The sequence below is a fragment of the Ascidia mentula genome, chromosome 8, assembly GCF_947561715.1.
Source record: "Ascidia mentula chromosome 8, kaAscMent1.1, whole genome shotgun sequence".
Lineage (NCBI taxonomy): Eukaryota > Metazoa > Chordata > Ascidiacea > Phlebobranchia > Ascidiidae > Ascidia > Ascidia mentula.
In genome coordinates, this window is record NC_138573.1 from 3296872 (window position 1) to 3311050 (window position 14179).

At 40.5% G+C, this 14179-nt stretch overlaps 3 protein-coding genes across 3 annotated transcripts; all 3 read left to right on the forward strand.

Annotated features, from left to right (window-relative positions):
• Positions 1-1111: 1111 nt before the first annotated feature.
• On the forward strand, positions 1112-3270 carry LOC145910795 (uncharacterized). Its single transcript, XM_082997998.1, has 6 exons — positions 1112-1208; positions 1284-1574; positions 1845-1993; positions 2498-2669; positions 2756-2858; positions 3129-3270. The coding sequence occupies exons 1-6, from the start codon at positions 1127-1129 to the stop codon at positions 3268-3270; spliced, it is 939 nt and encodes a 312-aa protein (XP_082854124.1). The 5' UTR covers positions 1112-1126.
• Positions 3271-7407: 4137 nt separating this feature from the next.
• Positions 7408-9585, forward strand: LOC145910798 (uncharacterized). Its single transcript, XM_082998002.1, has 6 exons — positions 7408-7555; positions 7631-7921; positions 8160-8308; positions 8813-8984; positions 9071-9173; positions 9444-9585. The coding sequence occupies exons 1-6, from the start codon at positions 7474-7476 to the stop codon at positions 9583-9585; spliced, it is 939 nt and encodes a 312-aa protein (XP_082854128.1). The 5' UTR covers positions 7408-7473.
• Positions 9586-10924: 1339 nt separating this feature from the next.
• On the forward strand, positions 10925-13261 carry LOC145910809 (melatonin receptor type 1B-B-like). The gene is made up of 6 exons (XM_082998015.1): positions 10925-11444; positions 11639-11929; positions 12013-12161; positions 12273-12426; positions 12563-12665; positions 13114-13261. The coding sequence occupies exons 1-6, from the start codon at positions 10925-10927 to the stop codon at positions 13259-13261; spliced, it is 1365 nt and encodes a 454-aa protein (XP_082854141.1).
• Positions 13262-14179: the final 918 nt, after the last annotated feature.

Sequence of the window (14179 nt, forward strand, 5' to 3'; positions counted from 1 at the left end):
ACGTCTGTTCCACTACAAATAACGGCATGTGTATTTTTGCTGCAGAGACATTATGCACCTTTCCTTATTCTAGTGCCAATGTTGGTATTGTTGGTGAATAAATCGTAACGCAATGCTATATACTCAACCAATAGATCAAAGCGGCAGTTGAAGTGGGCCGGAGAAATTTGGTCCTTGATAAACGCCCAATGGAATATTATAAACGTAACCTCGGTTTGTTTGCAGAAACTGAACAAAAACACCGTGGTATTTTTCCATCGACTTGTTATTCTCAGTTTCGTCACACGACAGTTTAATGTATTTGTTGTTGCCTTAGAGTTTGCTGTGGTGTTTACGGTACACATCGCACATCTAAGTGCTACCAACAAAGTCACGCACAGCTTCCCGTCAAAATGGCAGGAAATGCTATTACTGTTGTCTGCTAAACATAGTTTACAATGTTCTAGGTAGTAAGTGATTGACGATGGGTTAAAACGTTGGTAGGAGAAGCAAGACATTTTGCAGGAATTTTGCACACAACAAGTGTAGCAAGCAAATATTCAGCAAATTTTACAGGAAGGAATTTATTGCGAAGATTTTTTTGCCTTGCTCGGCGCCAGTGCAAGCTTGGTAGTAGTGAGAAGCAATTTACTGTTTAAGAGAGGCCTAAAATTGAATTCTGCATACATTTAACACTGAATTATATTTTTTGAGCAACTTTGTCCTATTTACAAACAGGAGCTTACTTCTAGAACGGGCATCAATCCCATGCAGGTGGCTGATTATGTTGCAGTCTAATATCTCTTGGGAAACAGCAACAAGTATATCAGACCGGGTATCAGTTTTGTTTCGCCAGTCCTCAATAAGCGAGCCGACCATTGAACTGATCCTACCGCTACTTGCTGCGCCCCACAACATTAGCATACTCAAATCGGTCAATAATCTGTCATTTATACCATACACGAATTCCAATGTTGTTTTTAGTAAATTATGCGGATTTCCCGCCTTTTGTTCCAACAAAGCCTACGTCACTTGCGCGAACACGTCACTTTGCGCATGCGCAGAATGCAGTCAGGTCGGAGCGGGGTTTTTTGTTCTTTTTGTCGTCTTGCTCGGCCTGGCTTGTGTATTTGGAAATCTTCTTGTGATGGTTGTGTTGAAGAAAATGGGGCTGCTCAGCAGATACAACAAAACTAAGTTCTCCTTGGCGGTGGCAGATCTTCTTACTGGTGAATAAGCACAAGACAGAAACCAAAAAAGATTTGATTATTACAGTATAGGCAACTCCCTGCTTATTTTTGCAGGAATTCAACTTCTAGTCGTCGCAATTTACAACTTCAGTTGGTCTTGGAACGTGACGTCACATGAGCTCGATCGTATCCAACTCTCACTCCGAGGATCAGCGCAAGCCTCAGTGGGAGGAATCTTCCTCCTCCTGACTTTCACATCCTCCCTCTACCACCTGGTGTTCATGGGAGCACAACGCTTCTACGCCATCAAGTGGCCACTGCGTTACAGAGTGCAAAAGAAAGTCTACACGCTGATTGGTTTAATAGTGATTTGGTGTCTTTCTATCTTGGCAAGCACTGTACCAGGTAACGCAATATAATAACATACAATGAGTAGGAAAACATCGACTTTGGGCAATTGCACTTTTACCCCGTTATGCAGCAATTGCGGATAGATCGCGTAGGAAACGATTAGTTGTTCGCCTTTACTTTATACGTATAATGCTATGTATAGCGCTGTTATATAGGAGCCTCAATCCTACGTACCATCTGTTTCTGTAACGATTCCAACGTTGTTCTAAAAACATGAGTCTGCTACTGATGTAGCTTTTAACAACATTCTCTGGTATTTTGCAGTGTGGTTTCCCAGACTTTTAACATACACGTACATGCACACTGTCTTTCTGTTCTACTTCACGGAGCAGAAAATTCAAGCACGTGGGGCAGACCACGCAACTTTGATCGCCATGATGATCATTTTCTACATTGTTCCCTTCTTGACAATGGTAAGCTCCCTCTTCGTGGTCGATAAGATAACAAAAGGAAACTGTACCTAAAACAGTGCATGTTGTGTAATATATCATGCATGATATACTACTGCGATGGCAGATTGCGGTGGTGGAAATACCCTACGTATATATGTGTAGGTCGACTGACAAGTTGTGTGCTTGCGCACCATTATTTTTTGACCACGATATACTCCGTTCAACAGTTTAACTCCTTTGGCTCAATTGGTAGACCGTTGGGCCTATTTATCTTCATTCTTAAAACCTTACCTGGAGCTGGATTTTTTCACCTCCAACTTCTCCAGAAAAGGGGTCTATCCAGCTTGGCTGCAATGCCAGTGAACCTTATTTGTTAATGTTTGGTACAAAGAAGGTATTGTCTGTTGTGTTGTGATTAACTCAACCAACACGGTTTATAACTGGCAATCTTGTGTTTAAGAGTACGTGGACTTAACGTGATTTATGGTGCATTTTTAGTCTAAAAAAATAAAAATTGTTTGTTAGACTCTTTTATCCATGATCACAATGCTGGAGATCCGAAGTCAATTCAAGAGGGCAAAGATTCTCAAAGGCGACGGCGCAAAAAATAAACAAAAGAGAAAAATACCTGAGAAAAGAGAAGTAAAAACCTTTGTCACGCTCGTCTTCATGCAGATCGGATTCACAATTACACTAAGTATGGAAAGACATTAGCTTCAAACTGTTAATTGCAAGCCGCGTTATGTGTACAGAATTGTCCCTCACAGTGTTCATTACTTGCAGTACCATGTGCTGTAGTCAACGCTCTCTTCTACGGGCATTTGCTAAGTTGCGACAACATCGCGTTGCCATACCTGATGTGCTTTTACCTCAGCATGTCAAACAGGTAAACACCAAATGTTGGCCAACCATTGACTTGTTTGTTAATGTTGCGTTTGGAAAATTCGATAAAAAACAGATTTAACAAAAAGATAAAGAATATCATGATTGTTTCATACTTTTCTCGTATCTTGGATCAGCATTTTTTATTTTTTAACTGTCTGAATTGTATGCTGTCCGTTGTCACCATCTTGGACCACTTACAATTTGATACACAGAAAAAAAACTTTGGAACACAACTTTTAAAATCCCAACTATTATTTGTTTCTTTCCACAGCCTCGTGAATGTGATTGTCTACAGCTTGTGGGACAACACCTTTACCAATGCGACAGGAGAACTATTTTTGTCAGCTGGAAAAAAGATAAATAGCTCCGACTTTTCTGGGACCAACAAGCGCACTTCCAGCACGTTTTTATAAACCTGTATAATTGTAATATATTGTGATATACGTTTTGCATAATAAAACATCGTATTTGGTTGATTGTCTTGGTGCAAATAACCATCGTCAACTGTTTTCGCATTTTTTTTGCCTAAATATCATTCGGTTGACTGCGTGCATGAACAATCGAATGAAACAACTGCCGGCCCTAGGAACGTTTGACCGGTTTTGCCAAATCGGGCCTTGCGCTTTCAGGCAAGCTCCGCACCTTGCCATAAAAATCAATAGAGGTTATCGATCGAGATAGCCTATGTTAAGGCAAATACAGGCCCGCAATTATTGTTCTAATCAGGTCCCGAATTTCCTGGAACCGGCCCGTACCATACTGCATTGCATTATTATACTGTTCTTCACGGGGAAAATGCGCTATCATGCTTCAGCGCTGGTATTGCAAATGTCACATCTGTCGATTCAGCTGATTTCACAGCGGATCCAGTAGTATAATTGTTTAAAGCAGTCTCAGCCTACACTTTTACGCTGCACATACCATGTCGCGTCTCGTTGTCAAAAAACGTAAAGCGCTGATTTATTTATGGATGTACTGCGCTTGGCATACGTGTTACGTTATCTTCCTGATCGACTGAAAGTTTTGGAGCCTCCTAACTTCTTTCGCTTCCAAACGTGATCCGACATTATTTGCAATTTTTAAACGTGGCAACCAAAATAATTATATGGTATTGATAACACACCAATTATCGCAAAGCTCATGACATTTAATCGTTTTTCAACTCTCCATCGAACTGAAGCTGCAATTAATCCTGGCGCTTCAACTATTATGTTTAACTGTCAAAAAACGCAATCAAATTCCATGGCCGCCAGGCATTCTCTCATCAACACAAACCTCTTCGAAAGTTTTTTTGTTGATTAATGTTTCTTTTCGTTCGAGAAACACATTGCATCTGTGGAAAGTTGCGCTATTTGCAACAAGACGATGCTTACGGAACAATGACAGTGCACCAGTATCAGAGTTTAAGGTCGGGTTGTTGCGCAAGAAACAAGCAATGCCACGATGATTTATAGCATACAGGTCACCTGGATAATGCTCTTAATCCAAATGCACATTGCGGCTATTTGGATCGAATATTACTTCGTACTCAAATATTTGTAAGAGAGGAAATAACTTTCGTGGTTATGTTCTATTTGTAGCGTTTAATGATTGGCTTCACGCGATCTTTGCTATTAGGGTGAATTATACGACAGTGAATGCATGAAAGACGGATTCATTAAACGTTGTTTTTTCTTTACTGAAGAATGTTAAAAGGAGCAAAGCGAACTGGCAATGAAGGAGAACATCAGTGACAGTTGGGAAACACCAGTCGTAGATTTCTTACCTGGAAAAGTGCTAGCGACGAAAGCTAGCAACCAAACCACCACCAAAACAACCACAACGATAGTGTCGGACTGCATCCTGTATCGCATTGGCCACTTGATAGCGTACAGGCGCTATGCACGCATGAAAACCAGGTGGTATAGAGGGAAGAAATGAAAGTAAGAAGCAAAAACATTCCCCCGGCAGTTGCTTGTGGAGATCCAAGAAGCAAAAGTTGGTATCGGTACAATTCAACCGAAGTAACGTTCATCGACCAGCTGATATTATACATAGAAACTACCAGTAGTTGGAAACCTTAAAAGGGAAAGTGAATGAGTTGTTTTTGAACTTATCGGGCGCTATGGCATTTTGATAACGATGGGTTGTTGTTTTGCCAAGAAAAACTGAGTGACTTCAAAAAGGCAATATCCACTACTTCAATTTAATGGTTCCCAATACTAATAAAAACTTTAAATCGTACCTGTCAGAAAATCTGCCACCGCCAGCGACAATTTCATTTTGTTGAAACTGGCATGGAGACCGATTTTCTCTAACACCACCATTACCAGTACGTTGCCAAACACGCAGGTCAAACCGAGCAAAACGATGAGAAACATCAAAATCCCAGTACCGGCCTGACTGCATTCTGCGCATGCGCTGAGCGATGTGTTCGCGCATGCACGGTAAGCCGCCTGGCTGCAAACGGCTGGGAATCCGCATAACCTGGATACGGTGATATTCTTGTACTGTAGTGACGTCATCGTCTCGTTGTAAGTGTTGTTTAGCGTGATGGTATCGGTGTCGTTTACAGCGACATTGATTTTTTTTGTTTCCCGAGCCGGTGGAGCGGAACCAAAAGAAGAGTTACCGGAATGCCCCGCCGACATGATTTATATAATTTTGCACGATTATAATCCAACTATATTCTGAAGACAACCTGCAAACCACAAAAGCAAGCCGTATTAAACTGTACATTTCAGAAACGTACGAGAAGCTACATCTACAGATCGCATGACAACCGTGATTAGTTTCACATAAAAAGTGGAGTGATGCCCAACGAAAAGGGTTCAGAAAAATAAAACATGGAGTAGTGGCACACATTGGTTGTGTTGCCTCATGTTCATGTATTCGGCAAATCCATTGGAATCGAATATAGCACCAGAAAGAACAATAGAATTTCTCTCCTAAATAAGCTCCTCGTGACCAGAAATTACTGCAAGCTCCCTAAATCCTTTGGTTCATATTTGACCGTACGACATACTGCACTGTTTACAAAAGACTGTTGCGTTATGAACACGTACACCAAGAATAAAGATAATTTCCTTTGAAGGCGCGGTTGATCAGTGACCGTATCCTCCGCAGATATGACACTTTCTTCGGTTGACGGGAAATTGTGTTTTTAATGTTTTTGTATGAAAACCCTGATGGTGTAAGAGGTATATGCGATATATTACCTCAATGTTGAAGCTTCACAGATGTTTTCCACCCGAAACTGCTCATAATTTCTCGTTTAAAATTATTCAAGTTGTTATCATCCTGGTTAGCATTACTTGTTTTCCAAAACATAAACCATTGTTGAGATATCGCTTGTATGGTTTCGAGTTGGGCGAATATCTTTAGTTCAGAACTAATAAGCAATAACTAGAGATAGGATTCGGTCGAGTCCGAATAGTTAATGACGTCATAAATTTTCGTATTGGTCGTAATAAAACGCCTGTTCCACTACAAATAACGGTATGTGTATTTTTGCTGCAGCGACGTTATGCACCTTTCCTTATTCTGGTGCCAATGTTGGTATTGTTGGTGAATAAATCGTAACGCAATGCTATATACTCAACCAATAGATCATAGCGGCAGTTGAAGTGGGCCGGAGAAATTTGGTCCTTGATAAACGCCCAATGGAATATTATAAACGTAACCTCGGTTTGTTTGCAGAAACTGAACAAAAACACCGTGGCATTTTTCCATCGACTTGCTACTCTCGTTTTCGTCATACGACAGTTTAATGTATTTGTTGTTGCCTTAGAGTTTGCTGTGGTGTTTACGGTACACATCGCGCATCTAAGGGCTACCAACAAAGTCACGCACAGCTTCCCGTCAAAACGACAGGAAATGCTATTACTGTTGACAACGGAGTATTAGCTTCAAGGGACCGATTAAAGTAATCAAGTCTGCTAAACATAGTTTACAATGTTCTAGGTAGTAGGTAATTGACGATGGGTTAAAACGTTGGTAGGAGAAGCAAGACATTTTGCAGGAACTTTGTACCACAACAAGTGTAGCAAGCAAATATTCAGCAAATTTTACAGGAAGGAATTTATTGCGAAGATTTTTTTGCCTTGCTCGGCGCCAGTGCAAGCTTCGTGGTAGTGAGAAGGTGTTTAAGAGAGGCCTAAAATTGAATTCTGCATACATTTAACACTGAATTATATTTTTTGAGCAACTTTGTCCTATTTACAAACAGGAGCTTACTTCTAGAACGGACATCAATCCCATGCAGGTGGCTGATTATGTTGCAGTCTAATATCTCTTGGGAAACAGCAACAAGTATATCAGACCGGGTATCAGTTTTGTTTCGCCAGTCCTCAATAAGCGAGCCGACCATTGAACTGATCCTACCGCTACTTGCTGCGCCCAACAACATTAGCATATTCAAATCGGTCAATAATCTGTCACTTATACCATACACGAATTCCAATGTTGTTTTTAGTAAATTATGCGGATTTCCCGCCTTTTGTTCCAACAAAGCCTACGTCACTTGCGCGAACACGTCACTTTGCGCATGCGCAGAATGCAGTCAGGTCGGAGCGGGGTTTTTTGTTCTTTTTGTCGTCTTGCTCGGCCTGGCTTGTGTATTTGGAAATCTTCTTGTGATGGTTGTGTTGAAGAAAATGGGGCTGCTCAGCAGATACAACAAAACTAAGTTCTCCTTGGCGGTGGCAGATCTTCTTACTGGTGAATAAGCACAAGACAGAAACCAAAAAAGATTTGATTATTACAGTATAGGCAACTCCCTGCTTATTTTTGCAGGAATTCAACTTCTAGTCGTCGCAATTTACAACTTCAGTTGGTCTTGGAACGTGACGTCACATGAGCTCGATCGCATCCAACTCTCACTCCGAGGATCAGCGCAAGCCTCAGTGGGAGGAATCTTCCTCCTCCTGACTTTCACATCCTCCCTCTACCACCTGGTGTTCATGGGAGCACAACGCTTCTACGCCATCAAGTGGCCACTGCGTTACAGAGTGCAAAAGAAAGTCTACACGCTGATTGGTTTAATAGTGATTTGGTGTCTTTCTATCTTGGCAAGCACTGTACCAGGTAACGCAATATAATAACATACAATGAGTAGGAAAACATCGACTTTGGGCAATTGCACTTTTACCCCGTTATGCAGCAATTGCGGATAGATCGAGTAGGAAACGATTAGTTGTTCGCTTTTACTTTATACGTATAATGCTATGTATAGCGCTGTTATATAGGAGCCTCAATCCTACGTACCATCTGTTTCTGTAACGATTCCAACGTTGTTCTAAAAACATGAGTCTGTATTTTGCAGTGTGGTTTCCCAGACTTTTAACATACACGTACATGCACACTGTCTTTCTGTTCTACTTCACGGAGCAGAAAATTCAAGCACGTGGGGCAGACCACGCAACTTTGATCGCCATGATGATCATTTTCTACATTGTTCCCTTCTTGACAATGGTAAGCTCCCTCTTCGTGGTCGATAAGATAACAAAAGGAAACTGTACCTAAAACAGTGCATGTTGTGTAATATATCATGCATGATATACTACTGCGATGGCAGATTGCGGTGGTGGAAATACCCTACGTATATATGTGTAGGTCGACTGACAAGTTGTGTGCTTGCGCACCATTATTTTTTGACCACGATATACTCCGTTCAACAGTTTAACTCCTTTGGCTCAATTGGTAGACCGTTGGGCCTATTTATCTTCATTCTTAAAACCTTACCTGGAGCTGGATTTTTTCAGCTCCAACTTCTCCAGAAAAGGGGTCTATCCAGCTTGGCTGCAATGCCAGTGAACCTTATTTGTTAATGTTTGGTACAAAGAAGGTATTGTCTGTTGTGTTGTGATTAACTCAACCAACACGGTTTATAACTGGCAATCTTGTGTTTAAGAGTACGTGGACTTAACGTGATTTATGGTGCATTTTTAGTCTAAAAAAATAAAAATTGTTTGTTAGACTCTCTTATCCATGATCACAATGCTGGAGATCCGAAGTCAATTCAAGAGGGCAAAGATTCTCAAAGGCGACGGCGCAAAAAATAAACAAAAGAGAAAAATACCTGAGAAAAGAGAAGTAAAAACCTTTGTCACGCTCGTCTTCATGCAGATCGGATTCACAATTACACTAAGTATGGAAAGACATTAGCTTCAAACTGTTAATTGCAAGCCGCGTTATGTGTACAGAATTGTCCCTCACAGTGTTCATTACTTGCAGTACCATGTGCTGTAGTCAACGCTCTCTTCTACGGGCATTTGCTAAGTTGCGACAACATCGCGTTGCCATACCTGATGTGCTTTTACCTCAGCATGTCAAACAGGTAAACACCAAATGTTGGCCAACCATTGACTTGTTTGTTAATGTTGCGTTTGGAAAATTCGATAAAAAACAGATTTAACAAAAAGATAAAGAATATCATGATTGTTTCATACTTTTCTCGTATCTTGGATCAGCATTTTTTATTTTTTAACTGTCTGAATTGTATGTTGTCCGTTGTCACCATCTTGGACCACTTACAATTTGATACACAGAAAAAAAACTTTGGAACACAAATTTTAAAATCCCAACTATTATTTGTTTCTTTCCACAGCCTCGTGAATGTGATTGTCTACAGCTTGTGGGACAACACCTTTACCAATGCGACAGGAGAACTATTTTTGTCAGCTGGAAAAAAGATAAATAGCTCCGACTTTTCTGGGACCAACAAGCGCACTTCCAGCACGTTTTTATAAACCTGTATAATTGTGAGATATTGTGATATACGTTTTGCATAATAAAACATCGTATTTGGTTGATTGTCTTGGTGCAAATAACCATCGTCAACTGTTTTCGCAATTTTTGTGCCTAAATATCATTCGGTTGACTGCGTGCATGAACAATCGAATGAAACCACTGCCGGCCCTAGGAACGTTTGACCGGTTTTGCCAAATCGGGCGCTTTTAGGGAGGCTCCGCACTTTACACACACTTTATAAAGATCAAAAGAGGTTAAATCGATCGAGATATAGCCTTTGTTAAGGCAAATACAGGCCCTCGATAATTTTTCTAATTAGGTCCCGAATTTCCTGTAACCGGCCCGTACTACTGCGTTGCATTATTATACTGGTCTTCACAGGGGAAATGTGCTATCACACTTCAGCGCTGGTATTGCAAATGTCACATCCGTCGATTCAGCTGATTTCACAGCGGATCCAGTAAGTATAGTTGTTTAAAGCAGTCTCAGCCTACACTTTTACGCTGCACGTACCATGTCGCGTCTCGTTGTCAAAAAACGTAAAGCGCTGATTTATTTAAGGATGTGCTGTGCTTGGAATACGTGTTACGTTATCTTACTGATCGACTGAAAGTTTTAGAGCCCCCTGATTTCTTTCGCTTACAAGCGTGATCCAACATTATTTGCAATTTTTAAACGTGGCAACCAAAATAATTATATGGTATTGATAACACACCAATTATCGCAAGGCTCATGACATTAAATCGTTTTTCAACTCTCTATCGAACTGAAGCTGCGATTAATCCTGGCGCTTTAACTATTATGTTTAACCGTATTACGTGGTAAGCCGCAGGCCACTACGCAATCAAATTCCATGGCCGCCAGGCATTCACTCATCTACACAACCTCTTCGAAAGTTTTTTGTTGATTGATGTTTCTTTTCGTTCGAGATACACATTGCATCTGTGGAAAGTTATAACAATAAAGTTCGAATGCGCTCTTTGCAACAAGGCGATGCTTACGGTACAATGACAGTGCACCAGTATCAGTGTTTAAGGTCGGGTTGTTGCGCAAGAAACAAGCAATGCCACGTTGATTTACAGCATACAAGTCACCTGGATAACGCTCTTAATCCAAATGCAAATTGTGGCTATTTGGATCGAATATTACGTACTCAAATATTTGTAAGAGAGGAAATAACTTTCGTGGTTATGTTCTATTTGTAGCGTTTAATGATTGGCTTCACGCGATCTTTGCTATTAGGGTGAATTATACGACAGTGAATGCATGAAAGACAGATTCATTAAACGTTGTTTTTTCTTCACTGAAGAATGTTAAAAGGAGCAAAGCGAACTGGTAATGAAGGAGAACATCAGTGACAGTCATAACGAAACCACTGTAAACTCATATGACGGGAGCGCCATGGATTGGAGCGGTGACTACCCAGATTATGAAACCGGAAGCAGTGGCGATCTTTGTGGAGAACCAAGCGGTTCAGGTTGGTTTCAATCCGCTCCACCTGCTCGAGAAATAGAGCGAGTAGAAGTTTCTGTGAACGTCACCGAGACCATCACGCTAAACAACACTTGCAACGAGACGATAACGTCACTCCAGTACAAGAATATCACCGTATCTAGATTATGCGGATTCCCAGCCGTTTGCAGCCAGGCGGCTTACGGCGCATGCGCGAACACATCGCTTAAAGCATGCGTAGAATGCAGTCAGACCGGTACTGGAATTTTGATGTTTCTTATCGTTTTGCTCGGTTTGACCTGTGTGTTTGGCAACGTACTGGTAGTGGTGGTGTTAAAGAAACTTGGTCTTCACGGCAGTTTTACCAAAATGAAGTTCTCGCTGGCGGTAGCAGATTTTCTGACAGGTAATTTGGCAACGATGGACAATACATTTTACCGCACATCCAGTCGCCCATACGCATTATTTACTTTTTATAATGCCTTTTTTCCCTGCGAACAAAGAACTGTTTTATTTGATTGATATATTTGAAAAGAAATACTACAACATTGCAATGGATTCAAAAAAAGTTTAATATCATTGATTGTTTTATTTTTAAAGGTGTCCAACTGCTAGTGGTTGCATTATACAACATCAACTGGTCGATGAACGTGACGTCAACCGAGTTGGATCGTCGCCAACTTTTGCTTCTTGGATCTCCACAAGCAATTGCTGGGGGAATGTTTTTGCTTCTTACTTTCATATCTTCCCTCTACCACCTGGTTTTCATGGGTGCACAGCGCCTGTACGCCATCAAGTGGCCAATGCGGTACAGGATGCAGTCCAATAGAAACGTTGTGGTTGGTTTGGTGGTGGTTTGGTTGCTCGCCTTAATCGCCAGCACTTTCCCAGGTAAAGAGAATTCAACTAACTATAAAACCTAAATAAAAAATATAAGAGGATTTTTAAATTATGCAATAATCTTGTGGTTCCAGCATGGTTTCCGGGGGAGTTGAGTTACTGCTATCAACACACCATCTTTCTATTCTACGTCACCCAAACGAACGTCATCAGTAATGACGAGAATTTCACCCACATCATTGTGGTCATGGGAATCATGCTTATTATTCCTTACATTGCAATGGTAATACTTTTATAAAACATGTCTTTTTGTCTTGGCACTGAATAATTCAAACGTTTTATCATAAAAACATTGCTATTAGACGGATAATTTATTACAATGTAATCTTCGCAGTCTTTCATGTCTTTCGCAACAATTTTTGCAATCCGATCCAAAATTCAAAAGTCAAGTGAGATGCGGAGCAAAAAGAATTCATCATCTGATAAATCTGAAGTGAAAATGTTTGTCGTGTTGGCTTTGATGCAGATCGGATTTACAATTACGATAAGTAAGCACAGTTTAAATCGTTTTTTATTTTGACGTAGCTAGCCGCAACAAGTTTGGGCAGTTCTATAGCGGGTTTTCCTGTATTGCTTTTGAGGAGCGCAACCCCAGCTCCTACTAATCTACTGTTTTTGTTCCAGTTCCCGTTGTGTTGGTGAACGCACTTTTCTATGGAGGTATCTTAAACTGCAATAACGTCTCACTGCCTTTCCTTATTTGCTTTTATCTGAGCATGACAAACAGGTGAGTTCTGAATTTCTTTCAGGAAATTACCGTTACATGGCAGTGATCATAAGGTAATAAACTCATTCACAACATGATAAGCGATGTATTCTTACGTTTCCTGCATTACATACATTCAGTTGGTTGGAAAATCTGGTGTCTGGCAATAAGATGTTAGCATTTCTAGCATTCGAAACAATGGTAAGACAAGCTACTTCGTCAAAGTGGAAATGCCACCAAAACAGTTGTAAATCCAACAATCACTTTGTTATAAACTGCACATGCCAATATAAGTGACTAATCGACTGGTAGCAATTTTCTAACGGAAAGCCGCATTGCAGCATAATCAAGTTTGCCACTTTGAAACGAATATATAAAAAATGTATGTATCAATTCAAACAGATAAACATCACTTAAACCAAACTTTATCATACTGTTTTTCTTTGTAATCTTAAATATTTGTCCGCAGTGTTGTGAACGTGATCATCTACAGCTTGAGAGACAAAGCTTTCGCAAAGGCAGCTCGACGATTGCTGTCGTCCATTATCTGTTGTAAGAGTTGGCAAACCAGCAATCGGACAAGCATTTCAAGGGTGACTGAAAGTACAGTCACGTAAAAGTCGACTTACATTTTTGAAATGTATACACAACTAAAAACCATATCCCAAAACAAGTGAAGTTTTGTGTTATAGTTTTAATTTGCCGAGTTCTCCAAAAGTGCAGTGTAAACAAGAAAGAAATAGTTTTGTTAAAAACACCACACTCGATAATGTTTGCAGTCGTTTTCTCCCAGCAGACGCGCGTCGTAATATTATTTATAAAACGCTGCATATCCCCATATGCTTGGAGGTAGTTAAAGCTCTATAAAGGAAGGGTCGGTAATTAATTTCGGCGAAGTGCTGACAAGGCCATTGTACAAATCGTTGGATATGGAAGAGCAGGGAATAAGTCAAGTCACCTTGGATTGATGTTGGTTTTACAAACCCTTGATAATAAATGTCATCATGAAGTGTTTTTGCTCGATTTTGGCGTGTTCGCTGCTTGTAATGTATTAGCAAGCGACAACTGTGCAAACATACTGAGCAACATTATTGTTTGGCCCGACAGTGTACAAGAGGTGTTGTACTTACTTTACAACTCACTGAACTTACATGGAAAAGAAATTTTGCAACGTTGTTGTTGTTTTACTTTTTAAGCCAGGTTCAATTGGCAGTGTTGGGAACATGCAAAGTTACAAGCAGTAAACAGAATTAGTCACCTTAGCGGAAGCGTTCTTTGAACTTAATTAATCACTTGAAATACTCACGAAAAACCTAACAGGAAATGTCAAGGTTTTACGCGAATCTGCGTCGCGGGAGACAGGGTGGCGATAGTGATTATAAACAGGGTTGCAGCAGCAGTAAGCATCTTGTGGAATTGTAACTTATTTGTGGGAAACCAGCAGAAATCAACAAGGCTTAACCAGCGTTGTGTTCACAACGACTATAAATATACATTTGTGTATGATTTATTGAGAAACAGAAGTTTCTTCCTAA